General features: G+C 42.6%; 2 protein-coding genes across 3 annotated transcripts in view; one reads left to right on the top strand and one right to left on the bottom strand.

Moving 5' to 3' along the window:
• MTBP (MDM2 binding protein) overlaps positions 1–10,922 on the bottom strand; it is a 177,210-nt gene extending 166,288 nt beyond the window's left edge. For both annotated transcript variants that reach the window (XM_030218586.1, XM_030218595.1), the window contains exons 1-2: positions 10,565–10,922; positions 134–211 (exon numbers count right to left, since the gene is read on the bottom strand). In XM_030218586.1, the coding sequence (XP_030074446.1) occupies positions 134–211; positions 10,565–10,643 (157 nt within the window). In that variant the 5' untranslated portion in view covers positions 10,644–10,922. The remainder of the gene's footprint in view (positions 1–133; positions 212–10,564) is intronic.
• Positions 10,923–11,014: 92 nt separating this feature from the next.
• Positions 11,015–25,092, top strand: part of MRPL13 (mitochondrial ribosomal protein L13) — a 55,637-nt gene continuing 41,559 nt past the window's right edge. Inside the window, exons 1-4 of the mRNA XM_030218605.1 lie at positions 11,015–11,121; positions 15,089–15,212; positions 17,754–17,847; positions 22,158–22,218. Of these exons, the coding sequence (XP_030074465.1) occupies positions 11,095–11,121; positions 15,089–15,212; positions 17,754–17,847; positions 22,158–22,218 (306 nt within the window). The 5' untranslated portion in view covers positions 11,015–11,094. The remainder of the gene's footprint in view (positions 11,122–15,088; positions 15,213–17,753; positions 17,848–22,157; positions 22,219–25,092) is intronic.

Here is a 25,092-nt window from a genome sequence, read left to right as displayed (position 1 = left end):
AAAACAAGTAGGCTGCTCTCTTCCTCAGAGGTTAACCTGTATTTTTTTTTATCCCAGTATACACTTCTGAGTGCACTAAACAGCATCCTTGAACTTTGGCTGAAATCATTCCACAGAAACAGAATGTACTTACCTGGAAATGGGTTTGCAGCTGAAGAAGACCTGCAGTTTTCTTTAATACTATTATAAATGTTATTTGCAGCTTCCAAACCTGGGTATTTAAAAATATACACAAAGTTAATTATAATTATTAAGAGATTTATTTCCTATCTACCCCTATGTTTCTAAGCAAGTTACAACTCAACACACAGTCAAAATAATAGACAATATTAAAAACCATATTCCCATTTGTAATGCTTGGATAGCATGGATACAAATGCAGCTGTAGAAATCTTTTAAAATTGTAATGATAAACTATGTTGGCTACGACTTGTTTAATCCAAAAATACAGTATCTGTAACCAGTTTTCTTTGAGCGTTATAACCTCTTTTTTGTTCAATAGAAAGCGACTGGGCAAGCATTGTTCATGACCACACTTCTGCTCCCTTGGCTGGCTACAAATGCTGTAGAAGCACTGCTTACAGCCCTTGGGAATGGGGAAGGAAGAGACGGGGAGAACAGAAATCCCATACATTGTTCATGGCAACAACTTGCAACCAAACTTTGGGTCTACATTAGCTGGGTTCCACAGTGAGGATTATTGTTACAATGCTTAGAATAAGTTGAGAGGGGAAGAAAAATATGCAGGGAGAAAAAGAATCCCACTATCCTATATAATAATTTGCACCATGAACGTTCCATGAAGCTGCCTGGGCCCATGCCTCCATTCTGATTGGCTATGCCTGGGACTGAAGCCTCGGATGACGTCATCCAGAGAGCCCAAGCAACAGCAGCGCGAGGACCTGCAGCTCGCCACCCCGCACGCCAACGCCAGCCCGCCCAGCAGCGCGAGTCGACAAACAAATAGCACAGAAACCGCCAGCTCACCCGCCTGCTGCCAGTCAAAAACGGCACCCACGGCAGCTAAAAAGAAAAACAAAGGACTGACAGTCCAACAGAAACCATGCCCGCTGCCCGTCAAATTGAAAGCCAGCCCCGCCCAGCAGTGCGAATCCACCTGCAGCCCGCCCCGCCAAACCACATCGCTACGAAACCGCCAGCCGCCCGCTGCCAGTCAAAAATGGCACCCACAGAAAAACGAATCACAACTGCACACCAGGTAAGAGGAAACGTGATCTTCACACCCACTTCAACAAACCCATCACCCCAACCCCCCCCCCCCCCCCCCGTTATTCTGACAGTGAAAAAAAAAGGAACACCCTGTCAGAAAACCTCCCGTCTCACACACATGATCTCTCTCTGTGACACACAGCACACACAGTCCCCCACACACCCAATTACTGACTCACACACACACTCATGCACCATCTAGTATCATCAAACACACCCCCATCACTGTCACTGACAGACACAGACACACACAGAATATAAGTCTCACATACACAGACACTGTCTGTCTCATAGACACACACAATGATGAAGCCTTGAAATTCAGAATCAACTACCGCTCCTCTGTCAATAGAGCAGTCATATCCAACAATTCTAAACTCCACTCAAACCCTACCGCAACCCCATAACACCACCAACTACATCCCCCCAACCCCCCTCTGTGATTATGACAGATACAATCTGTACAACACACACACATATAGGGGGGAACCTGAAACTCGGAGGGAGGGGGGGGGAGACCCTGAAACTCGGAGGAAGGGAGGGAGGGGGATGACCATGGCACTCAAACGGGGGGGGGGGGGGGGGGGGGGACAACCCTGGAACTGGGAGGGAGGGAGGGGGCCCTGGGACACACACTCATTCTCGGACACACACTCATTCTCAAACACACACTCTCTGTCTCACAGACACACTCACACCCAGTCTCACTCTCTCTCTCACACACACACACACACTCGCACATTCACTCTCCCTCACACAGTGACAATCACACACACCGAGGAAAACCTTGCTAGCGCCCGTTTCATTTGTGTCTGAAACGGGCCTTTTTTACTAGTTTGTAAATAAAAGCTAGTAGTGTCATAGCCCAAAATACCAGTTCAGACTGAGCAGAAAGCCAAAAAGGAAGAGAATAAAACTGCCAAGCAAAAATGTTGAGCTGCTTCTATGTATCCAAGTGGATTAACAACCCAATCACATCAGCACATTCAGAAATTGTCAAGAAATTCTTAATATCCAAACATGGCATTAATGAATTATGAAATACCAATTTTACAGCCAAATTTTAAAAAATAGGAAAAATAAAGAATAACTGTCGTTATACCCTTCTGAAGACTTTAGGTTGCAATGCATTAAAAACAACAATAACAAAAAAAAAAAGACACAAAAAAAAAGCCACAAAGAAGAACTCAATAAGTCAGTTATTGCTGTTATCCTGTAAACAGTTATGGAGCACAAAGTACAGTGGAACCTTGTTATAACGCACCCCACAATAATGCAAGTCTGCTTATAACACGATCATGTCTTAGCTCTTTTTTTTTTTATTATTTTAACATACAGTTTCCTACATGAAAACCATTCCAGCCATTGTCTAGCTACGCTGAGGTGCAGACCACCCCCTTCCTCAGATGAAAACCACTCCAGCCAACGTATTGCTATGCCAGGGTGGGACTGGGCACATCCCCAGATGAGCTCCGTCTGTGCAAAAACAAGTTCAGGTAGACTCTATACTGCTTATGCCGCTCCCAGTGCTAGTGTGAAAACAACCTCATGTGGACACAGTATGGGCGGCTTAGGCTGCTCCCAGTACCACTGTGAAAACAAGTTCAGGTGAACTCTCTCTATAACTAGGGGTGAGCTCTGTCCATGGAGAAACCATTTCATAAGCAAAAGTCTTTCACTACTTAAGAAACGTTATCTGCATTCGATCAACTGAAGTCTGGTAAGCAACAAACGTAGCTGGCCAAAGAGTTTAGTATCAATAAATGTATTTTTAAGAGGGCGGAGGAAAGAAGAAAAGCTGAGAAGTTTGCCCTGTATTTTAGAAGAGGAAACAGGATTACAGAGGAAAACAATTCGAGGCTAGTGATGAAAACTTGGATTCAGCTCTATATCAATGGTTCATCCAAGCTTGGTCAGAGGGAGTCCCGATTTCTGGCCCCATCATGAAAGAACAGGTGGAAAATTTTGACCGACAGCTAAATGGCCAAGAGTCGATGTACAAACCAGTAACGGATGGCTCGACAGCTTTAAGAGGCATACCATCTATCAAGTTCTTGTCTCAGGGAATATCACATCTGTTGACAAGGACGAAGCAGTCTTATCCAATAAAACTTACTGCTGGAAGGAGGAGGATACACTGAGGATCAAGTATACAACTGCAATGAAACAGGACTGTTTCAAAACGTTACCAGATTGTATACTAGCAGTTGAAGATGTGAACAAATGGGAAGGCTTTATGCAAAAGAAGAACAGAGTGACCATTCTTTTTTGGGTTAATAAATCTGGCAAAGTAAAACCACTCATAATTGGGAAGTCCAAATCACCCATACTCACCATATGAGTATGAAATCTTTGCCTTTTTAATACACAAACAGCAAGAATGCTTGGATGAACTCTTCAATCTTTACAGACTGGTTTCATAAATCCTTTGTTCCAACTGTTAGAACTCATCTAAGTAACTTAAACAAGAGAAAAAAAATGCCCTTCTTCTTCTGGACAATTGTCCAGCAAACCCTTCACCAGAAGAGCTTGTGAGTCACGATATCAAACTGTTTTATCTACAACTTCGGAGATCCAACCCCTGAACCAGGGCATTATTTGCATTTAAAACAAACTACCAACATGAACTGATTAAGAAGATGGTGGTAGATAACACTGCCACAGTTGATGCAGTGCTAGCATCACTCAACTTGAAAGAGGTTTGCTACCTTGGTGGAAAGGCCTGGGATGCTATCAGAAACCTGAATTGAGCTATGCTGGATAAAGTGATGACTTCCTAAAGGAAAGTCCATAGATCATTATTAAAATGGACTTGGGGAAAATCCACTGCCTATCTCTAGAATAAGCAGCATAAAATGTATTATACTGTTTTGGGATCTTGCCAGGTACTTGTGACCTGGATTGGCCACTGTTGGAAACAGGATGCTGGGCTTGATGGACCTTTGGTCTATCCCAGTATGGCAATACTTATGTACTTATGATCCATATTCCCTTCATTGACAATTGATGAGGCTGATGACCAAGAGGATGCTTTTCTCCAGAGGACATGTGGTTAGCTGAATAGGCATTAAAAAGATTTGAAGATGTGCATAATGATATTCTGAATTGGGTTTCAATTGATAATCAGTGCTCCACTTACAAGCATGAGATGGATGAAGAAACTGTGGCAAATGTATAGCAAAATGTGACAGCCATACCATTAGAAGACAACGCCGAGAATGTTCCTCCTGCTCCACCAAAAGTGTCAGCGACCATAGAACATCTTAAGGCAAGTTTGAGAGATGGCTAGAAACTCAGGATATGGACAGCATCAAAATTTTACACCTACAAAACATTTTTGATTTTGCAAGAAGCCAACAGTTTGCATTAAGAAAACAGACCATGCTAGATTAGTTCCTGTACTAGTACAATACTATATTGTATATTTCAATAACAAATATATACAGTAGATCAGTGAATGCCTTGGTTTGTAGCAAATAAATCTTTTGCAGCAGATCAAGTTTTTGGTTCATTTGTGTCCATGTTCCATTGATCCCGATATAACGCAACCCCGCATTTAACGTGATATTTTATAGATCCCAATCATCACGTTATAATAGGGTTCCACTGTACCTGCAACAGCAAAAATCTAAAGTTTTCATGTTGCCACAAAATAGACACAGTACTAACTTCTCCACTTTTTCTTGTCAATTTCATTAGAAACATAAAATATGATGGCAGATAAAGGTCTAATGGACCATTCAGTCTGCCCATCCTCTGTAACCACTAATTCTTCCTTTTCCTAAGGGATACCACGTGCTTGTCCCATGCTTTCTTAAATTCTGACACAGTCCTCATCTCTACGACCTCCCCCGAGAGGCCATTCCATGCTTCCACCACCTCTTCCGTGAACAAATACTTTCTTAGATTTCTCCTAAGCCTATTTCCTCTTAACTTCATCCTATGCCCCCTCATTCCAGAGTTGTCCTTCATTTGAAAAAGGCTCACTTCTTGTACATTAATGCCCCTGAGGTATTTAAATATCTCTATCATATCTCCTTTCTCCCTCCTCTTCCAGCGTATACATGTTGAGGTTCATAAACCTGTCACTATATGTTTTATGCCCAAGACAGCTTACAAAATTTTGTAGCGACTCTCTTGACCAACTCCATCCTGTTTATATCCTTCAATAGATGTGGTCTCCAGAACTGCACACAGTACTCATGGGGCCTCATCAAAGACAAGGGCACTATCACCTCTTTGTTCCTGCTAGTCATCCCTCTACTTATGCACCCAAGCATCCTTCTGGCTATGACCGTCGCTTTTTCTACCTATTTGGAAACTTTAAGGTCATCAGACACAATCACCCCCAAGTCCCGCTCTTCTTTTGTACACAGAAGTACTTCACCCCCTATATTATACTGTTCCCTCAGATTCTTACGACCCAGGTACATGACCCTGCATTTTTTAGCACTGAATCTTAGTTGCCAAATATTGGACCATTCCTCAAGCTTCACTAGGTCCTTCCTCATGTCATCCACCCTGTTGCAAAATTTGATATCATTCGCAAAGAGACAAACCTTTCCAGAAAGCCCTTCCACAATATCACTCACAAAGATGTTAAAGAGCCGGCCCTAGGACCAATCCCTGCGGTACTCCACTGATAATGTCCCTATTTTCAGAGCAAGCTCCATTTACCACTATACTGTTACCACCTCTGTCTTCCGTTCAATCAATTTTTAACCCAGTCAGTTACTCTAGGTTCCATACCAAGGGTACTCAGTTATATTTATGAGTCGCCTGTGTGGAACCGTGTCAAAGGCTTTGCTGAAATCTAAGTACACTACATCTAATGGGATTTGTGTTACAAGACGTATGAGGAGAGACTTGCGGACCTGAACATGTATACCCTGGAGGAAAGGAGAAACAGGGGTGATATGATACAGACGTTCAAATATTTGAAAGGTATTAATCCGCAAACAAACCTTTCCGGAGATGGGAGGGCGGTAGAACGAGAGGACATGATATGAGAGTGAAGGGGGGCAGACTCAAGAAAAATGTCAGGAAGTATTTTTTCACGGAGAGAGTGGTAGATACTTGGAATGCCCTCCCACAGGAGGTGGTGGAGATGAAAACGGTAGCGGAATTCAAGCATGCGTGGGATAAACATAAAGGAATCCTGAGCATAAGGAATGGATCCTCAGAAGCTTAGCCGAGATTGGGAGGCGGGGCTGGTGTTTGGGTGGTGGGGCTAGTTCTGGGCAAGACTTCTACGGTCTGTGTCCTGAAAATGGGGCTAGTTCTGGGCAAGACTTCTACGATCTGTGTCCTGAAAATGGCAGATGCAAATCAAGGTAAGGTATACACAAGAAGTAGCACATATGAGTTTATCTTGTTGGGCAGACTAGATGGACCGTGCAGGTCTTTTTGTTTGTGCAGCGCTGCGTATGCCTTGTAGCGCTATAGAAATGCTAAATAGTAGTAGTAGTAGTCTTTTTCTGCCGTCATCTACTATGTTACTATGTAATGCCCATCCCACGTCCAACTGTTTGGTCACCCAAAGAAATCAAATCAGATTTGTCTCACAAGACCTGTCTCTAGTGAAGCCATGCTGCCTTGGATCCTGCATGCCATTCAGTTCAAGAAACCTCACAATCCATGCCATTCAGTTCAAGAAACTTCACAATTCTGTGCTTTAAAAGCGTTTCCATTAGTTTACTCATCACTGAGATCAGACTGACTGGTCTGTAATTCCCAACTTCCTCTCTTGTGCAAAAGGACCACATCCGCCCTTCTCCAGTCCTCCGGGACCACTTCGGACTCTAAGGAAGCATTGAAGAGGTCCGTCAGCAGAGCCACTAGAACTTCTCTGAATTCCTTGAGCACCCTCAGATACATCCCATCAGGGGCCATCGCTTTGTCTACTTTTATTTTAGCTAGCTCTTCATGAACACAGTCCTCCGAGAACGGGTCTTGGTCTACAATACATCCAACTCTATTTGCATTTGTTTTTTGTGGTCCTACCCCCGGCCTTTCATCCGTGTGCACAGAACAGAAATAGTTGTTAAGCAGTTCAGCTTTATCCTTATCAGCTTCCACAAATTCCTCCGCCTCAGCTTTGAGCCTCAAAATGCTATTATGGCACTTCCTCCTATCGCTTACATATCTGAAAAACATCACCCAATTTTACCATATTAGCTATCTTTTCTTCAATTTGCCTCTTCGCTTCCCTGACAGCTTTTCCAGCTTCTCTTAGCATATCCACATATTCTTGCCTGGCCTCTTCTTTCTGAATCGTCTTATAACGTATGAAGGCTAACCTCCTTTTCCTTACCTTTTTGGCTACTATGTTCGAAAACCAGAGCAGCCTTCTTTTCCTCTTTCCTTTATGTAATTTGTTAACATAAAGGTTGGTTGCCTTTAAAATAGCTCTTTTCAGTCTTGTCCACTGCTGTTCCCATCCTAATAACTGTTTCTTGAGAGATTCCCCCATCTCAGCAAAGTTAGTTTCTTTTGAAATCCAGGACCTTCAATCCTGAATAAGCCTTTTCCTCTGTCTTAATATTGAACCAAACCATTTGTTTATCACTAGATGCCAAATGGTCTCCCACCGTGACATCAGAAACACTCTCTCTGTTTGTAAGCACCAGGTCCAGAATAGCGCCATCCCACGTTGGTTCCATTACCTACTGCTGAAACAATTCTTCCTGTAGGGAATCCAAGATCCCTTTGCTTCTGAACGACACTGCAGCAGGGACACCCCAATTGACATCCAGCATTCTAAAGTCATCTATCAGTAGTACTTCCCCTTTCCTAGCTATCTTGTGGATGTCTTCAATTAAGTCTCTGTCCATTTCTTCTGACTGTGAAGGTGATCTGTATATTACTCAGATGTAAATAAATTTTTCTTTCCAGTTTAACCCAGTGCTTATTCCATACCCTATGTGTCCTGCAGTTCCGTCACTTTAATATTATTCTTAGCATATAATGCCACTCGTCCACCCTTTTTTCCTAGTGGAGGAGTGGCCTAGTGGTTAGGGTGGTGGACTCTGGTCCTGGGGAACTGAGGAACTGAGTTCAATTCCCACTTCAGGCACAGCTCCTTGTGACTCTGGGCAAGTCACTTAACCCTCCATTGCCCCAGGTACAAATAAGTACCTGTATATGTAAGCCGCATTGAGCCTGCCATGAGTGGGAAAGCACAGGGTACAAATAACTAAAATAAAAAAAAAATACTCTGCCCTTACTGAATAGACTATAGCCAGGTATAGCTATATATCAGTCATGGTTCTCAGTGAACCCTGTCTCTGTGACCGCCACCAAATCCACGCCTGCTTCTATCATTGTAGCCTCTAGATCTAGAAGCTTGTTTCCCATACTGCGGGCATTGGTATACAAGGATCTCCAGATGTTACTCTTTTTTCTCTCTTCTATAGGGGCATTCAACGTCCTACCTTCCTGAGGGTTATTTATGGCTTTGGGGCCTTTTTACCCATCCTCAGCAAGTTTAGTTTAAAGCCCTCTTTAGTACTTTAGCCAGTCTGCTGCTAAAGACACTCTGTCAATTCCTTGATAGATGGACACCTGGGTTTTAAAACGTTTGGAGAAACTCCTGGAGGAAAAAAGTCCATAGTTTGCTACTGAGACAGATATGGGAAGCAACTGCTTGCCCTGGGATTTGTAGTATGGAGTGTTGCCAAGATTTGGGTTTCTGCCAGGTACTTGTGGGCTAGATAGACCATTGGTCTGACCCACTATGGCTACTCTTATGTTCTTGGCACCAGGCACACAGCATACCTCCCTGAATATATGTGGTCAGTAAATGGGTGCCTCAGTACCCCTCAGAAGATAATCTCCAACCACCACTACATTTTGCTTCTTACTGGTCACTTGTCCAGTGGTGTTGGGAGTTTTGATTGTTGTTTCCTCCTATTTTTGAGATGTTTCTAGCTTTTCTGCCTCTAGGACTGTGAACCGATTCTTCAGTTCAACAGGAGATGGAATTGGAGGGTTGATCTTACAGAACCTGGTGGCCTGAGTCCAGCTGTGCTCTAGCTGCTCAAGATCTTCTCTCCCTTTGCTGGAAGTCCCCAATGTTTCAACATGTATCTCTGTGATGAATTTCTGGTTGTCACAGATGTTTCTTAGTATTGCCACCTGCTCTCTTAGTTCTTGTACTTCTTTCATGAGGGTTTCAATGCGCATACATTTATCACATGAAACCAGAACCTTGCCTTGATCCAAGCATTCAGTCTGGACAGAGACAGAAGCTGTAATGAGAGCTGCAACTTTAAGGGCTCGTTTCTTTGCCATACTTCAATCATAGGAGCTGTTGTAGTTGTGGATAAAGGATATGAAAAATGGCCTATCAAATTCCAACCTATTTTTCCCCCCACACCTGTTCATTGTATTCCACAGGATCTATTTTTGATAGCAGTGTGTGAAATTATGCTTTCATGGTAACTTCCCCCCCCCCCCCCCAAGTCCTGCCAGAACAGCTCAGATAAAAACATAAGCCTTGCATAGTGGGACTAGCCAAAGGTCCATCAAGCTCAGTATCCCGTTTCCAATAATGGCCAATCTAGGTCACAAGTACCTGGCAATATGCAAAACAGATTTTATGCTGCTTATCCTCGGAAAAAAAAACCAGTGGATTTTCCCCGAGTCCATCTTAATAATGGACTATGGACTTTTTTTTAAAGAAATTATCCAAACCTTTTTAAACTCTGCTAAGCTAACTGCTTTCACCACATTCTCCGGCAACAAACTCTAGAGTTTAGTTACACATTGAGTGATGAAATATTTTCTCTGATTTGCTCTAAATTAGTCCCTTTATTGTGTGCCCCGTAGTGCCAGTATTTTTGGAAAGAGTAAACAAGAGATTCATGTCTACCATTTTCACTGAGTGTTTTATAGACTTCTACTATCATATCTCCCCCTCAGCCATCTCTTCTCCAAGCTGAAGAGCACTAGCCTCTTTAGCCTTCTTCCCTCAAAGGGATAGGCTGACTTCCCTATATCATTTTTGTCACCCTTCTCTGTACATTTTGTAATATTTTTTTTGAGACGCGGTGACCAAAATTTTGCACAACACTCATGGTGCAGTAGTTCCCCTAACATTCAATTTGCTTTCTTAGCCACCACTGCATACTGAGCACAGGGTTTCAACAAACCACCAAAGATTACATCTATGAGATACTTCGTTTGACTTAATTATACTGTAAAAAAAGGTAATTTTCCCTTCTATCGAGAGGGGGCGAAAGCACCAGCAATAACACAGTGAATAAAAAGGTGGGTGTGGGCTATAGAGATGGACAGACAACAGATTAATAGCCATCACAAGAACAAAGCTCACCTCCCAGCAGCGGTTCCTCGCCTCCATCGCTGACTCCGGCTCTCCTCTGCCAGCTCACAAACAGCACGAAGTGGTCCATAGTCTCAGCCGCGGGGCCGCAAAAAGCACAGAAATCCTCTCACCAGAGGCAAAGTCCAGAGACCGAACAGAAAACCAGGCGTTAGCAAAAGCTCCTTAACAAACTACAATACTTGCTGAAAACTCCACCACAGGAACGCAACCAAATAATCCCAAACTTTCCACCCCTCGACAACTGTAAACTTTACCACACACATCTCCAGCAGCCCGAGAGAATTTTCACTAATCCAAACGCACCGCCACAGCCGACGCACTTCCGCCCCGCTAGACTGTCTATCACCAGTGTTAACTCTTCCGGCTGAGAACAACATCCAGAAGAAGATAAGTTCCCGAGATGGGGGCGGGGCTTGGCTCTCAGATCTCCTTTCTCTATGACGCAATTTACGCGGCACTCGGTTTGTTGGGCGGAAGATTTTGAGGGACGTACACTGATGATGACCGACTGAGGAAACATGGCGGGGGTTACACGGGCCGCTCAGGTGAGTGATAGTGGTGGTGTTGGTAATGTGTTTGTTGTGGTGTTCCCGGCTCACTGCTTTTCTGCTTATGAGACAAGAATGTACAAAGGATTGTTTAGCATAAAAGGGTATTAAAAGGCATCAACTTAGAGCGTTGCAAGTGTCTGAAAGTGTTTGGAGATGGTAGTCGTAATGAGCATGTTACTCCTGTGTTCAAACAGCTGCACTGGCTGCCAGTTGAGTACAGAATAAGATTTAAAATTCTGTATTTGATATTTAAGGTGTTGATACGTTACTTACTTTAGCTTTAAAACGATGCTGCGTCTATCAGCCAAGAAGGCAGTTAGCACTTCTAACAAAAATTTGTTCATAGATCACAACATGTGAAGATGTTAGGTTGGAAGAATCCCGACGCTCTATCTTTTATATTGCCGGGCCACGATTTTGGGATCAGTTGCTTCAGAGTGTATTAGAGAGACTTGGGTGCTTTCAAGAAATTGTTGAAGACGTACTTGTTCAGAAAGCCATATATAGGGGTATGATGTTAGGAGGTGAAAGTGCTGTACAGAGAGAGAAGGCCGCGATGGATGGATGGGTTGCTTGAAATAGCCTTGCATTGAGATGTATGTAGATTATTTGTTGTGTTGTATTTTTTGTGTGCATGTATAGATTTTAGAGTTTCTGATATCTAATGATTGTTTTTAGTGTATTCTGCCTAGAAGGCTATTGATAAATAAGTTGACTTGGAGTTAACCACTTGTCATAATTCATATATCCTCCCTAGCTCTGGAATCAAACCTAGACCCATCACATGATGGCGTATAGCATTAGGAGTGAGGTTCATTCTTGTCATAGTATGCACAACATTAATCCATTTGGATAAATTGTCCCCAAAAGAAACCTCTGGATCGGGGTTGTAATGTAGGCTACACTGCAAAAATATATGCAGAGTAAACCAATAGTAACATAGTAGATGACTGCAGAAAAAGACCTGCACGGTCCATCCAGTCTGCCCAAGAAGATAAATTCATATGTGCTACTTTTTTTATTTGTACTGTCCTCTTCAGTGCACAGACTGTATAAGTCTGGCCAGCCCTATCCCCGCCTCCCAACACCAACCCCACTCCCAACCACCAGCTCTGGCACAGGACCGTATAAGTCTGCCCAGCACTATCCCTGCCACCCACCACCGGCTCTGGCACAGACCGTATAAGTCTGCCCAGCACTATCCCCGCCGCCCAACCACCAGCCCCGGCACAGACCGTATAAGTCTGCCCAGCACTAGTCCCCCTCCCAACCACCAGCCCCAGCACAGACCGTATATGTCTGCCCACACTAGCTCCGCCTTCCAACCACCAGCTCTGCCACCCATTCTAGGCTAAGCTCCTGAGGATCCCTTTCTTCTGCACAGGATTCCTTTATGTTTATCCCACGCATGTTTGAATTCCGTTACCGTTTTCATCTCCACCACCTCCCGCGGGAGGGCATTCCAAGCATCCACCACCCTCTCCGTGAAAAAATACTTCCTGACATTCTTCTTGAGTCTGCCCACCTTCAATCTCATTTCATGCCCTCTCGTTCTACCGCCTTCCCATCTCCGGAAAAGGTTCGTTTGCGGATTAATACCTTTCAAATATTTGAACGTCTGTATCATATCACCCCTGTTCCTCCTTTCCTCCAGGGTATACATGTTCAGGTCCGCAAGTCTCTCCTCGTACGTCTTGTAACGCAAATCCCATACCATCCTCGTAGCTTTTCTTTGCACCGCTTCAATTCTTTTTACATCCTTAGCAAGATACGGCCTCCAAAACTGAACACAATACTCCAGGTGGGGCCTCACCAACGACTTGTACAGGGGCATCAACACCCTCTTTTCTTCTGCTGGTCACACTCTCTCTATACAGCCTAGTAACCTTCTAGCTACGGCCACCGCCTTGTCACACTGTTTCATCGCCTTCAGATCCTCAGATACTATCACCCCAAGATCCCTCTCCCCATCCGTACCTAGCAGACTCTCACCGCCTAACACATACGCCTCTCTTGGATTTCTACTCCCTAAGTGCATCACTTTGCATTTCTTCGCATTGAATTTTAATTGCCAAACCTTAGACCATTCTTCTAGCTTTTTCAGATCCTTTTTCATGTTTTCCACTCCCTCCGGATTGTCCACTGTGTTACAAATCTTAGTATCATCCGCAAATAGGCAAACTTTATCTTCTAACCCTTCGGCAATGTCACTCACAAATATATTGAACAGAATCGGCCCCAGCACCGATCCCTGAGGCACTCCACTACTCACCTTTCCCTCCTCTGAGCGAACTCCATTCACCACCACCCTCTGGCGCCTGTCCGTCAACCAGTTCCTAATCCAGTTCACCACTTTGGTTCCTATCTTCAGCCCAACCAGTTTATTTAAGAGCCTCCTGTGGGGAACCGTGCCAAAAGCCTTGCTGAAATCTAAGTAGATTACGTCTATAGCACGTCCACGGTTCAATTCTCCAGTCACCCAATCAAAGAATTCAATAGAGAAAGAGCAAGATAAGTCTGTTTGCTCTTTATGTTCAAAGTTGCATATTTACCTGTTTGCCATAGGTATGTTTAAAAAAAAAGCCATTTTTATCATGTCCCTTTTAAAATGACTACTCCAAAAATAAAAGTTTTGTTCAAAAATGAACCAGTATTACTAGGAATGTAGCAGATGTCAAGTTTGATCTAATAGCAAGCTTCTCTTCACTGACAGCTACTAGTGGTTTTCATGTTTTTAGGTACAAAAAATCTGTTAAGAGCCCATCTTAACACACATTGGAGGTACCTTCTTCGTGGATAGACTTTGATGATATTTGGTAACAGTGTGTATTGCTGACATGTTACAATGAACGCCAAATTTCAGTCACATCCTTTCAGTGGTGGTTATGGAGTTAGGCTACTGATCACATTGACAAATAGAGACACTGGAGAAGCAAAGATCTGAATCCTGCCTTTTCAGTGTTGCATGCTTGCTACTTGTTAAGCTGTTATTTATTGCAAGGGAGTATGAATGACAAGAGTGAGGAGCAACATAGGGAGAATAGGCTACTGATCACATTGACAAATAGAGACACTGGAGAAGCAAAGATCTGAATCCTGCCTTTTCAGTGTTGCATGCTTGCTACTTGTTAAGCTGTTATTTATTGCAAGGGAGTATGAATGACAAGAGTGAGGAGCAACATAAGGAGGATTCAGGGGGGCTATAGGGGATGGTTAGAAAGTGAATGTAGAAGTATGGTGGGTGAGGAAGGAGATTGAGAGAATCGAAGAGGCTGCGGGGGAATAGAGGTAGGGAGTGAGTAATAGGATTAGAGGGGGAAATTGGAAGAAGTACAGCAAGATGGGGAGCGTGAGGAATGTTGCATCCCTTCTGTTTCCTCACTTCCCCAGCATTAGGCTTGGGGCTGGCTGTGGGGTGCAAATGGATCATCCTTCTTGATTAAAGACCCCAGCTTGTTTTTTTTTCTCCCACTTCTCATTCCATTTCCATCTCCTTTATCTGTTCTCTAATTCCCCTTATTCTCCCCAGCTGCTATCCTACCACCCCCTACTGGAATTCCCTTATCTATTTTTTCTTCTTTGAGGTTTTTGTTTTTTTATTCACATCCCCTTCAAAGTTTTTCCTCTTCTCCTAGTCTGTCCCTCTTTTCCATTCTCAGCATTAATCACATCATTTAACCCTCCAAAAGGGGCCAGATGTGATAGACAACCAAAAATGTTAGGAAAAAATGACAATTTGTATAAAGGAAACATATTTCTGCACTATTCATATATGTATAATTATGCAAATTTCCTCTTTCCCATTCAGCTCACATAAAGTAAATTTTTTCAGTGTAGCCTGACGTTGAAATGACTTTGACACCTGTGTACTGAAATGTTATTCCCATTTTGTATCTTTGGGGAAAATGCTTCGTACTTAAGGTCCTTATTTTTTAATCCAAACTTTTCTTTGTTTTTCTAGCAATGGGCCACCTTTGCCAGGGTGTGGTATCTCATAGATGCTAAGATGCAGCCACCTGGAAAAATTGCAACCATGTCCTCAGTTCGACTCCAGGGAAAACATAAACCTGTGTATCATGCAATAAGTAAGTAAGCTTTTGAAGAAAAGTAGTTTAATTGAAGGTGCAGATACTACAACTTAAAGTGAGTGACATTGTGTATGATTTATAAACAGGTAGAGTAAAACAAAAGCTCTTTGCTGGCTGTGTCCTCTGTATTTTCTGGAGAAAGTGTCTTTAGGGTATTTTGAGCCACACTAGAAGGGCTGGCAACGCTAATTAATAGCACACTTTTCAATAAAGTTTGCACGTGTTACAGAAGGACAAGTCTGTTAATAGTTTTTTGCCATGAAGACCTGGGAAATCACCACCTCTTATTTTTAAGACTAAGCAACAAGAAAAATAACTTTTGCATTAAGGTCTGTCAAAGACAGGATGCTGGGCTTGATGGACTGTTCTATCCAAGCATGGCATTTCTTAAGGTCTTGTATTAGAAATATGTCTTAGAAATAACAATCTTCAGTACAAACAATTTGAGGCATTGGTAAGTTCATTCTGTTACCTGAAAAAATGTTTATTTGCAGTACAAAAGAGGGACACTAACTGCAACCATATATACAAAATTAAAATAAATTTTTTAAAAAGTAGTACTGTAATTCTTAGCAGTTTCACAAAATACCTTCAAAAGATTCTTTACACAAAAGTCACAGCTACTAATTGGGGTTTCTGCCAGGTACCTGTGACCTGGATTGGCCACTGTTGGAAGTAGGATACTGGGCTAGATGGACCTTTATCTGACCTAGTATGGCTATTGTTATGTTCTTATTTATAACCATCCTTGAAAACATGGTAACCTCTACAGAAAAGAAAAAAAAAACAAGGAGTTCTCCAAGGACAAGAGAAATTTCAAGTCCTCACACATACAGATCCCTGCAGCATGGGTGACACCATCTGACAGAACCCAAGTAGGAAAAAGCTTCTTGCAGCTTAAAAAATTTTTGTAATCTTTTTATGACATCCCATCACACATGTGTATCTCTTCCCATGCTGCATTGTCAGTTTTTCATTTTCTGTGGAGATTACAACCAGATAGCCATGTTCTTCATCAACAAGCTGGGAGAGCAGGCTGCTCGTACCTCCTGTGTTAGGTGACTCTCAAAATTTGGAACCAGACCATCTCTCAAAGGATGACTCCTAGACCTGCAGATCTGGCAAGGGCAGAAAGAATCCTGGCAAAATGAGCCTGGTACTGCAACCACATGAGTGGTTAGCCCTGGGATCAGTAGCATAGAATCTAACTACTCTTTGGGATTCTGCCAGGTGCTTGTGATCTGGATTGGCCACTGTTGGAAGCAGGATTCTGGGCTACATGGACCATCGCTCTGACCTAGTATGGCAGTTCTTACGTTGCTGGAGTTGGGGTAGTGAAAATATTTTGTAAGTGGGACACATTTGCTGTAGATCTTTTTGCAACTTCTCAGAACAGGAAAGTCCCTCAGTTCTGTTCAAACTAGGGACTCAGAGCAAAGTAGCCAAAGATGCCTTCCTTGTACATTTGAAGGTAAGATTACATGTATACATATCTATTGCTTGCAAAGACTCTTCAAAAACTCAGATAAGATCAGGAAACTGATTTTCATAGACCCCTTTTGGACAAGGCAAGTTTGTTTTTCTCTACTTCTGGAGCTATCTATAAGGAGACAGAAATTTATATTTTTCTCAGTGGTGGAGGGTAGATAGTGGAATGCCACAGGGATCTGTATAATGGAGTGCTACATGGATCTGTACTAGGACCGGTACTATTTTAATATATTTATAAATGATCTGGAAATTTGAATGATGAGCAAGGTGATTAAATTTGCAGGCGACACAAAACTATTCTAAGTTGTCAAAAACACATGCAAATTGTGAAAAATTGCAGGCATACTTTAGAAAACTGGAAGACTGGATATCCAAATGGCAGATGAAATTTAATGTGGACAAATGCAAAGTGATACACATTAGAAAGAATATTCCAAATTATATTTTATTTTGGGGCCCACCTTAGGAGTCAGCTGTCAAGAAAAAGACGGCCTTTGCTGGCACAGCTAGATGACTGTTATGGCTTTGACACTGAGCAGCAGATGCAGCATCCAAGTGGCATCTAAGGAAGCTACCTTTCAGTGGGAAGCTCCTTGGGAGGATTTGGAAGAATGTAATAGCACACTAAGGCCACTTTTTAACGCAGCTTAGTAAAAGGACTCCTTAGTAAGAAACCTTTTCTTAAGGGCTCATTGGGCTTCCTTGAGAATAGCTTCCATATAACTGGGGCAGCACATGAAAAAGTGTGCTTTACTAATATTATCCTTACTAATACCTATTCTGATGATGAGGGGGTGCAGAGCAGACCACCTTCTGCGGATCTTAAACTTCTGAGAAACAGATTGGAAAACTGATTCTTTTTGGTAATCTGATGCTGCTTCCCATCCCATTTAGAAGCCTTACATCTTTAAAATGACATTTGGTTTAATAATCATCAACCATTATAGCTTTCTCAGCCATATGATACTATATTCTTTGCATTGTGAAGTGTTTGCATGTTATCAACCTGTCCAGCCTGTATTATATCTATATCATTGCAACTTGTAGGTGACTGTGGAGACCATGTTGTTGTTATTAATACAAGACACATTGCTTTTTCTGGGAACAAATGGGAACAGAAAGTGTACTCTTCACATTCTGGGTAAGTGTTTCTGAGTTTCATTTGAGCCTGCACTTAAGAATGGGGTCTTTTTAACATTTTTAATTGGGAAGCTTAATCCTTCTGCTCTGGCAATGGTCATAACATAAGCCTGTTTTAATGGGGTCAGATGGCAGAACATGAAAACCATCCTCACCCCATTTTGTACAAGTCCCCCAAGATAGGGTAGCCCTCCATACAAAACTCAGACCTGCACTTAGGTCTTAAGCCAAATGCCAACTAGTATTAAAGAATGAACAGAGCAGAAAATTGCTAGTTAAAGACCTAGCTTCCATTTGTTTTGATAATAAAATGAATAGGGTACCTATATGTAATATGTAAGCCGTTTTGGTTGTATTGCAGAATCAAAAACAAATCAACAATGTAGTAATACTCTTTTCTTTAGTGCCGAGCTTCCCAAACTGTGGGTCGGGGTCCCAAAACCTGTGTTTACGGTTGCGACCTGGGTGATCTCTCCATAGGTACACCATTATTCTGCATCTCTTGGGGGGGAGGGGTCACTTAATTTTATTTGGCTATGATCATGGGGACATGGCCACAAAAGGCTGATAAAAACACTGTTTTAGTGTGAGCTGATATTTGTAAGGTGCGAGTCCAAATTTAAGCATGCAGCTTGGGTTATACTTGAAATGAATTTGATGCAGGCTGAAAACACAACCTTCTCTGAAGGCAGGCACTACACCAAGTCACATGCATGGCTCACTTCATTGTATGAAATGGATGGATTCTTCTGGAGCTTTCTGGAAAAGGCAAAAGCCTTTCACATTATATGCACATCAGTTCCCGCTTTGGAGAAGCCCTATGGCTGCCCTCTGTTTTTGTCCATTTAGTCTATTGGAAATTATGTTCTTTCCCATGACTACATACAGGTCAGTATTCAGCACACAGTGGTTAGTGTTTTTTTTAAACACCAGCTGCCAGGGGTTTTTATATCTGGATATTGGCACTGAATATCCAGACATAATGCAACCACTGGCACTTATCCAGGTACTGGTGCTATTCAGACCAATAGCCGAAAAAAGTTATGACAGCCTTTTGCTGTCCTAACTTTATCCAGATAGTTACCTAATGCTAACCAGGTAACTATCCAGATAGTTATTCATGCTAAACTAGGTAACTCTTGGCTCCACATTAGAGAGCTGCACGGGTGCGGGGACAGCTGGAATCCTGCAGGGATGGACCCAGGCCCTGTGGGGTTCCTGCGGAACCACACCATTGAACTGACCTATGCTTTCCCTTTCTACACATACCTGAAGTCACCCTGGTGATCTAGTGGCGTGCTTTAGAGCAGGAAAGATCCCCACTCTTTCCTGCCCGCTGCTGCTGATCCATCTCGCTGTTGCCGCTTGTTTAAAATGGCTACCAAGACTTCAATCAGTGGCCTCGCAAGACTTGAAGTCTCGGCAGCAATTTTAAACAAGCGGCAGCAGCGAGACCTAATTTCTTCTTACTTGCTATAACATGACTGGTGGGTATGTATCTGGTGTGTTAGTGCACTGCAACCAACATTAAAGTGCTTTAACACAACAGGGGCAAATAGCACTGGTTAGAGCCTTAAAACAGCTTTATAACTAACCCCCTCCCCTTTTGTAATTAAAATGCACAATAAAAGGAAAAGGTAAATTTACATATATTAAATAGAAAATAAAATATACAGCATAAAACTAACAACAAAATTATGTAAATTATGTGTAAATAAGACAGCATAATATAATAACAGGAACTTACAATTCCCAACTGTGTCCTCAATCAGACTATTCCAAAAGCTTGCCAAATAAAGTTTTCAGTTTTGCCTTGATTGAGGATAGTGAAAGTTCTTCCTGGAAGTGAGAAGGCATGGAAATGCCAACAGAAAAATAAAGGTGAAAGAGTATAAGAAGATGAGAACTTTGAGAGTGGAGAGGTCTACAGGGATGTAGGGTAGAAGAAAGTGATTCTGGTATTCCTGAACACAGCCCCTTGAAAGTCAGAAGTAAAATCTTATATTTCTTACAATATGATACAGGAAGCCAGTGTTCTGATCATAACAAAGAAGTGATATCAATTTTCCCAACATTATATTAGAACTGAAAGGCTGAGTTTTGAATAATTTGTAACCTTTTCACAGATGATAACTTTCAAACCATGATAAAGTGAGTTACAGTAGCCTAATTGATTTAGGGGCCCTTACACTAAAGCTTAGTGTGTGCTAAATGTTGCATGTCCTATTGTATACCTATGGTCCAAATCTCTAGTAAAAGGGCTCCTTAATGTCAAAGCACTGAGGGACCAGGTAAAAGAATCTATGAGACTTTTCTCTTGTTTTTGTTTTAGTGTTTCTTTAGACTTTCATTTTGTTTTGTATGTAAGCTTTTTATATTCTATATTTCCTGTACTGCACTATTTTATGGTGTCTAACTTGTAAATACCCTGCAATATACAAAATGATTTTAGCAACTTTTCAAGGAATGTGTTTTTTTTATTTTTCTTACATTTGTACCCCACGCTTTCCCACTCATGGCAGGCTCAATAGGCTTACATGGGGCAATGGAGGGTTAAGTGACTTGCCCAGAGTCACAAGGAGCTGCCTGTGCCTGAAGTGGGAATCGAACTCAGTTCCTCAGTTCCCCAGGACCAAAGTCCACCACCCTAACCACTAGGCCACTCCTCTGCATGGTCATATATGAAATATTATTGTTCAGAATGCATGTCTCTTTGAGAATATAACATCCTAATTAAGGTCCTGATATCTACCAAGATATAATCTGTAGAGGTAGCTGATTGGATTTCTAAGTTCAAATGGAAGAGTAGCCTAGTGGTTACAGTAGGAACCCTAGAACCAAGGAAACCAGGTTACAAACCTACTTTTTCCACCAGTGTTCCTTGTGACTTTGGGTGAGTCATTTCACCCCCACTTGCCTTAGATTCCGACTTAGAATGTCTGCCATCTGGGGCAATGACCTACTTATCATACCTGAATCTTTAACTTGTCTTGAGTAGGGATTGGAAAAGATGAGAAATTGTCTAGTTCAGTTCAGGGATGTGGGTGGGGTCACTTGCACACACAGTAGAGAGAACAGAGGCAGCTGCTTGCAGGAGTCCTAGACATCAAGCTGCATGAAACAGACACCAGCATTGAATCCTTATGAATAGAAATTCCATGTGTGAAGGGAAGGGCTATACTACCATCCATCAGCCCAGAACAATCAGACTGATGAAGATATGTTAACAGAAATATTGATTAGTTAAATGCTACATTATGGAGTGCTAGGGAGGTAAAATTCCTAGACATAATAAATGACTGCTTCTTGGAGCAAATGGTCCAGGTACCGACAAGAGGGGGGAATCTATTTTAGATCTAGTCCTTAGTGAAATGCAGGTGTAACAGTGTTAGGTATGGAAAGAACTCAAATATGAAATTGCAGAGAAACTATTAGTGATCTGTAACAATCCGAATAATCCAAATCACCTGATGCTAGAGTCCACCTTGGGGGTGCTCAAGAAAAAGATCCGAGTGTCATTGATAATATGCTGAAGTCTTCTGCTCAGTGTGCTGCTGCGGCCAAAAAAGCTAACAGAATGCTAGGAATTATTAGGAAGGGGTTGGTGAATAAGACCGAAAATACTATAATGCCTTTGTATCACTTCATGGTGCGTCCGCACCTTGAGTATTGCGTTCAGTTCTGGTCACCATATCTCAAAAAAGATATAGCGGAATTAGAAAAGGTTCAAAGAAGAGAAATAAAATGGTAAAGGGGATGGAACTCCTCTTGTATGAGGAAAGGCTAAAGAGGTTAGGGCTCTTCAGCCTGGTAAAGAGACGGATGAAGGGAGATATGATTGAGGCCTACAAAATCCTGAGTGATCTAGAACAAGTAGAAGTAAATCGATTTCTTTTTACTCATTCCAAAAGTACAAAGACTAGGGGACACTTGAGGAAGTTACATGGAAATTCTTTTAAAACAAGTAGGAAGAAATATTTTTTCGCTCAACGAATAGTTAAGCTCTGGAACTCTTTGCCGGAGGATGTGATATCAGCAGTTAGTGTATCTGGGTTTAAAGGTTTGGACAAGTTTCTGGAGAGAAAGTCCATAGTCTGCTATTGAGATAGACATGGGGAAAGCCACTGTTTGTCCCTGGGATCAAGTAGCATGAATCTTGCTACTTAGTGATTTCCAGTTTTTATTTACAACAAATTTACAAGCAAGTACATTTTTCTGTTAAGCTTGTCACTCTTCCACACCCACACACACTTCTACTTCCACTACTGGTTAAGGTAAATTTTCAGAAAATGTTTTCATTTGTTTTAATAGTTACCGTGGTGGCTTCAAACAAGTAACTGCAGCTCAGCTACACCGGAAGGATCCAACAGCAGTAAGTATATCTTTGTATGTGATTTGTAATTTTTCTTCTTGGGCCTTTTTTAAGAAATTTCTATAGGGCCAGGTTCCAGAGCTCATTGGCAGAATCTCTGCTTTGAAGTCCAAAAAGTGGTCAGTTAAGATATTGAAGAGCACAGTATTTGAAGAAAAGTTGCTAAAGTCCTCTGTACAAATCTTTGCTGAGTCCAGGCCCTATTTACTAAGCTGTTAGCCATTAATATGGCATTTCATTCATGCTAAAGTAAACATAGGTACCCTGTTTTTAACAGTTAACAGATGATAATTTGCCCCTTGCAGTTAACATAACAGATATTGTAGCCCAATTAATGCTGCCTAAATAGGAGTAGCTAATCACATTGTGTTAAAGGTTTTCTGCATTAACTGAATGGGAAACTGCTTGGAGTATCCCCAACAATTAAGTCAGATGTTTTGCACTTACTGAGCATTAATTTTTGCAATTAACACATAGTAACTGTAATATTTTTATCACACTTTAGAGTCCATAGAGTACTATATTAGATTCTAGAAATTGTATCTATACAAAAGAACATATAGATAAGGTAGAGACAGACCAGAGGAGGCTGCTGAAATAGTACAGGATTTAAATGTCTATACCCTAAACGAGGGGAAACATCTAATAAAGGCATTTAAGTTCCTCAGTGTTATAAAGAATATGCGAGAAGAAGATATTATCAGCACACAAACAGCAAAGGTGACAACAAAAGTCCCAAAACAATGGTGCCGTGCAGAATTTTATTAATAGGTATAAATGACTCAACACGAGCCATGTTTCGGCCGCAAGGCCCTCCTCAGGAGTCTACAAACAAATCAGATGTGAAAAGTTTACAAACCAGAAATGAAAACGTTACATACAGTAAGTACATTAAAAATATTTCTTAAATAACATGAAATTATAAAGAGAATTAGCCTGATGCAGACACTACAATAGTGTATATAACTTTAAGAGCCATTTCCAATGTGCATGTGCGAGTGCCTTCCTGCCTGTTGTAAGAGTGTGGGACCAGCAGTCTCTTATCTGCCGTGAGAAGAGACTGTGCTGTCCGCGGCTTCTCACAGCGTCTGGTGCGTGACAAACTTGTTGAGCGACTTTTGTGCCTTCCCTGTGAGATTTTTATCCTGCAGCTTTTTCCCTTCATGGTTTTTTTCCTCAATCCCTTTAGTGTTCTTAGGTTTTTCCCAACTTATAGGTTTCCTTCATTTTTTCGCACTCTTTAGGCTCCCTTAGGCCTGAGCTTCGGTTGGAAGTTTTTCCCTCTCATTTTTTTTGTGCTTTGCCCCTCTTTGAAGTCACCATCGAATCGTTAAATTTGGTCACATCTGGTTTTTCTTTTCCATGCCATCGAAGGTTCCCAGTGGTTTCAAGCACTATGCTCGGTGCAGTTGGACCATCTCTGGCAATGACACCTGTTCTTGATATCTTCAGTGTCTAGGGCCAGAACATTCCCCTGCCAGTTGTATTCTTTTCCTGCATATGCAGAAAAGAACATGGCTGTCCAGAGAGGCTCAAAGAAAATTTTGGAGCCTGATCCGAATCAACAACATCAATATCAGTGTCAGCGCCTGCACCAGCATTGGGTGCTTTAGTCCCTATGTTCGCGAGACCCATATGTGACACTGGAAGTGGGCATGCATCGAGCAGGTCTCCTCCTGCCTCAATGCCGGCTATATGCAGGGCCCCTGGGTCCAGTCAACATCAGACCGGACACCAAGGATGCATGGGGATTCAACGTCGTCCTCGGCATCAAGAAGTGTCGATGCCCGGCATCGGGCAAAGGCCAACAAGCACAAGCATTGATTCCTTTCAACACATGATGCCAGAAGCACTGGAGCACCGAGGTTCCCAAGAAGTGTCGGCACTGGGAGGGCCACACTCCATCGAGGAGGTGCCCTCACTGACCCCTACAGTTCAGCAACCTGCTTTTGATCTGACACCCCAGGCTTTCCCGATATCACCCCTCAATGAATGCATCTGGGCCATGATCCATGAGCACCTGGTGGGGCTTGTCCAACAGAGTACATCAGCATCTGGGGTGCTTGCACAAGCTATGCCTCATCTTCCAGCCCCACAAGGCCCTCAGCCTGCTGTGAAATCTCTGATACCGGTGCGTTCAGTTGCAGTGTCGACAGCTGCCTGTGCTGTCACCTGCTCAACATCAATGGAGGAAGCTTTGCCGGAGTCGAGGGTGGAGCCTACACCGCTACACCCTTCCAGACATGGACATGGTTCCTCTCTCGTGAAGCAGGGTTGGTCTCAGTCCTCCCATGAATAGTTTTTTTGGCGACACGGAAAAGGAGCACTCATGGACATCTGATGGGGACCCTAGTAGGTACTTCCCAGAGGAGGAGTCATATGGTATCCCATCTGACCCCTCCAGAGGAAAGGAGGAAGTCTCCACCTGAGAGCCTTTCCCTCCCTGCTTTTGTCATGGAAATGGCAGCTGTCATTCCAATTCAGTTGGAGGTTGTAAACGGGCCCACTGTTCCAGTATGTGGGGGGAGGAAGCCGCCTCCCACGAATAGACAGATCTCCACAAGTTGCCACCCGTGGATACTTTAAAATATTCTTTTATTTTTCAAGTCCAGAGCCCTGGGTTAGGGCTTTCCCGGCAGGGCTGTTCTGCCTCTCTTAGTGTACAAGCCAGCAAACACAAAGTCTCTGCCCCTTTCTTGAAGGGCTGCAATAGTCCTTTGAAAATCCCTCCTTTTCAAAGTCAGTAGCAAAATCAGTACTTGCCTCCAAGCAGGGTTTCCCCCTCCTGCCCAAACAAGTCTTTCAGATTCCACATAGTCCTTCCAAAATAATCAGGGTGCAGCTTGGGGGGAACCAGGCTTGTAACTCTTCCAG

Source organism: Microcaecilia unicolor, chromosome 1 (assembly GCF_901765095.1).
Source record: "Microcaecilia unicolor chromosome 1, aMicUni1.1, whole genome shotgun sequence".
Lineage (NCBI taxonomy): Eukaryota > Metazoa > Chordata > Amphibia > Gymnophiona > Siphonopidae > Microcaecilia > Microcaecilia unicolor.
This window is presented reverse-complemented; position numbering and strand designations above follow the sequence as displayed.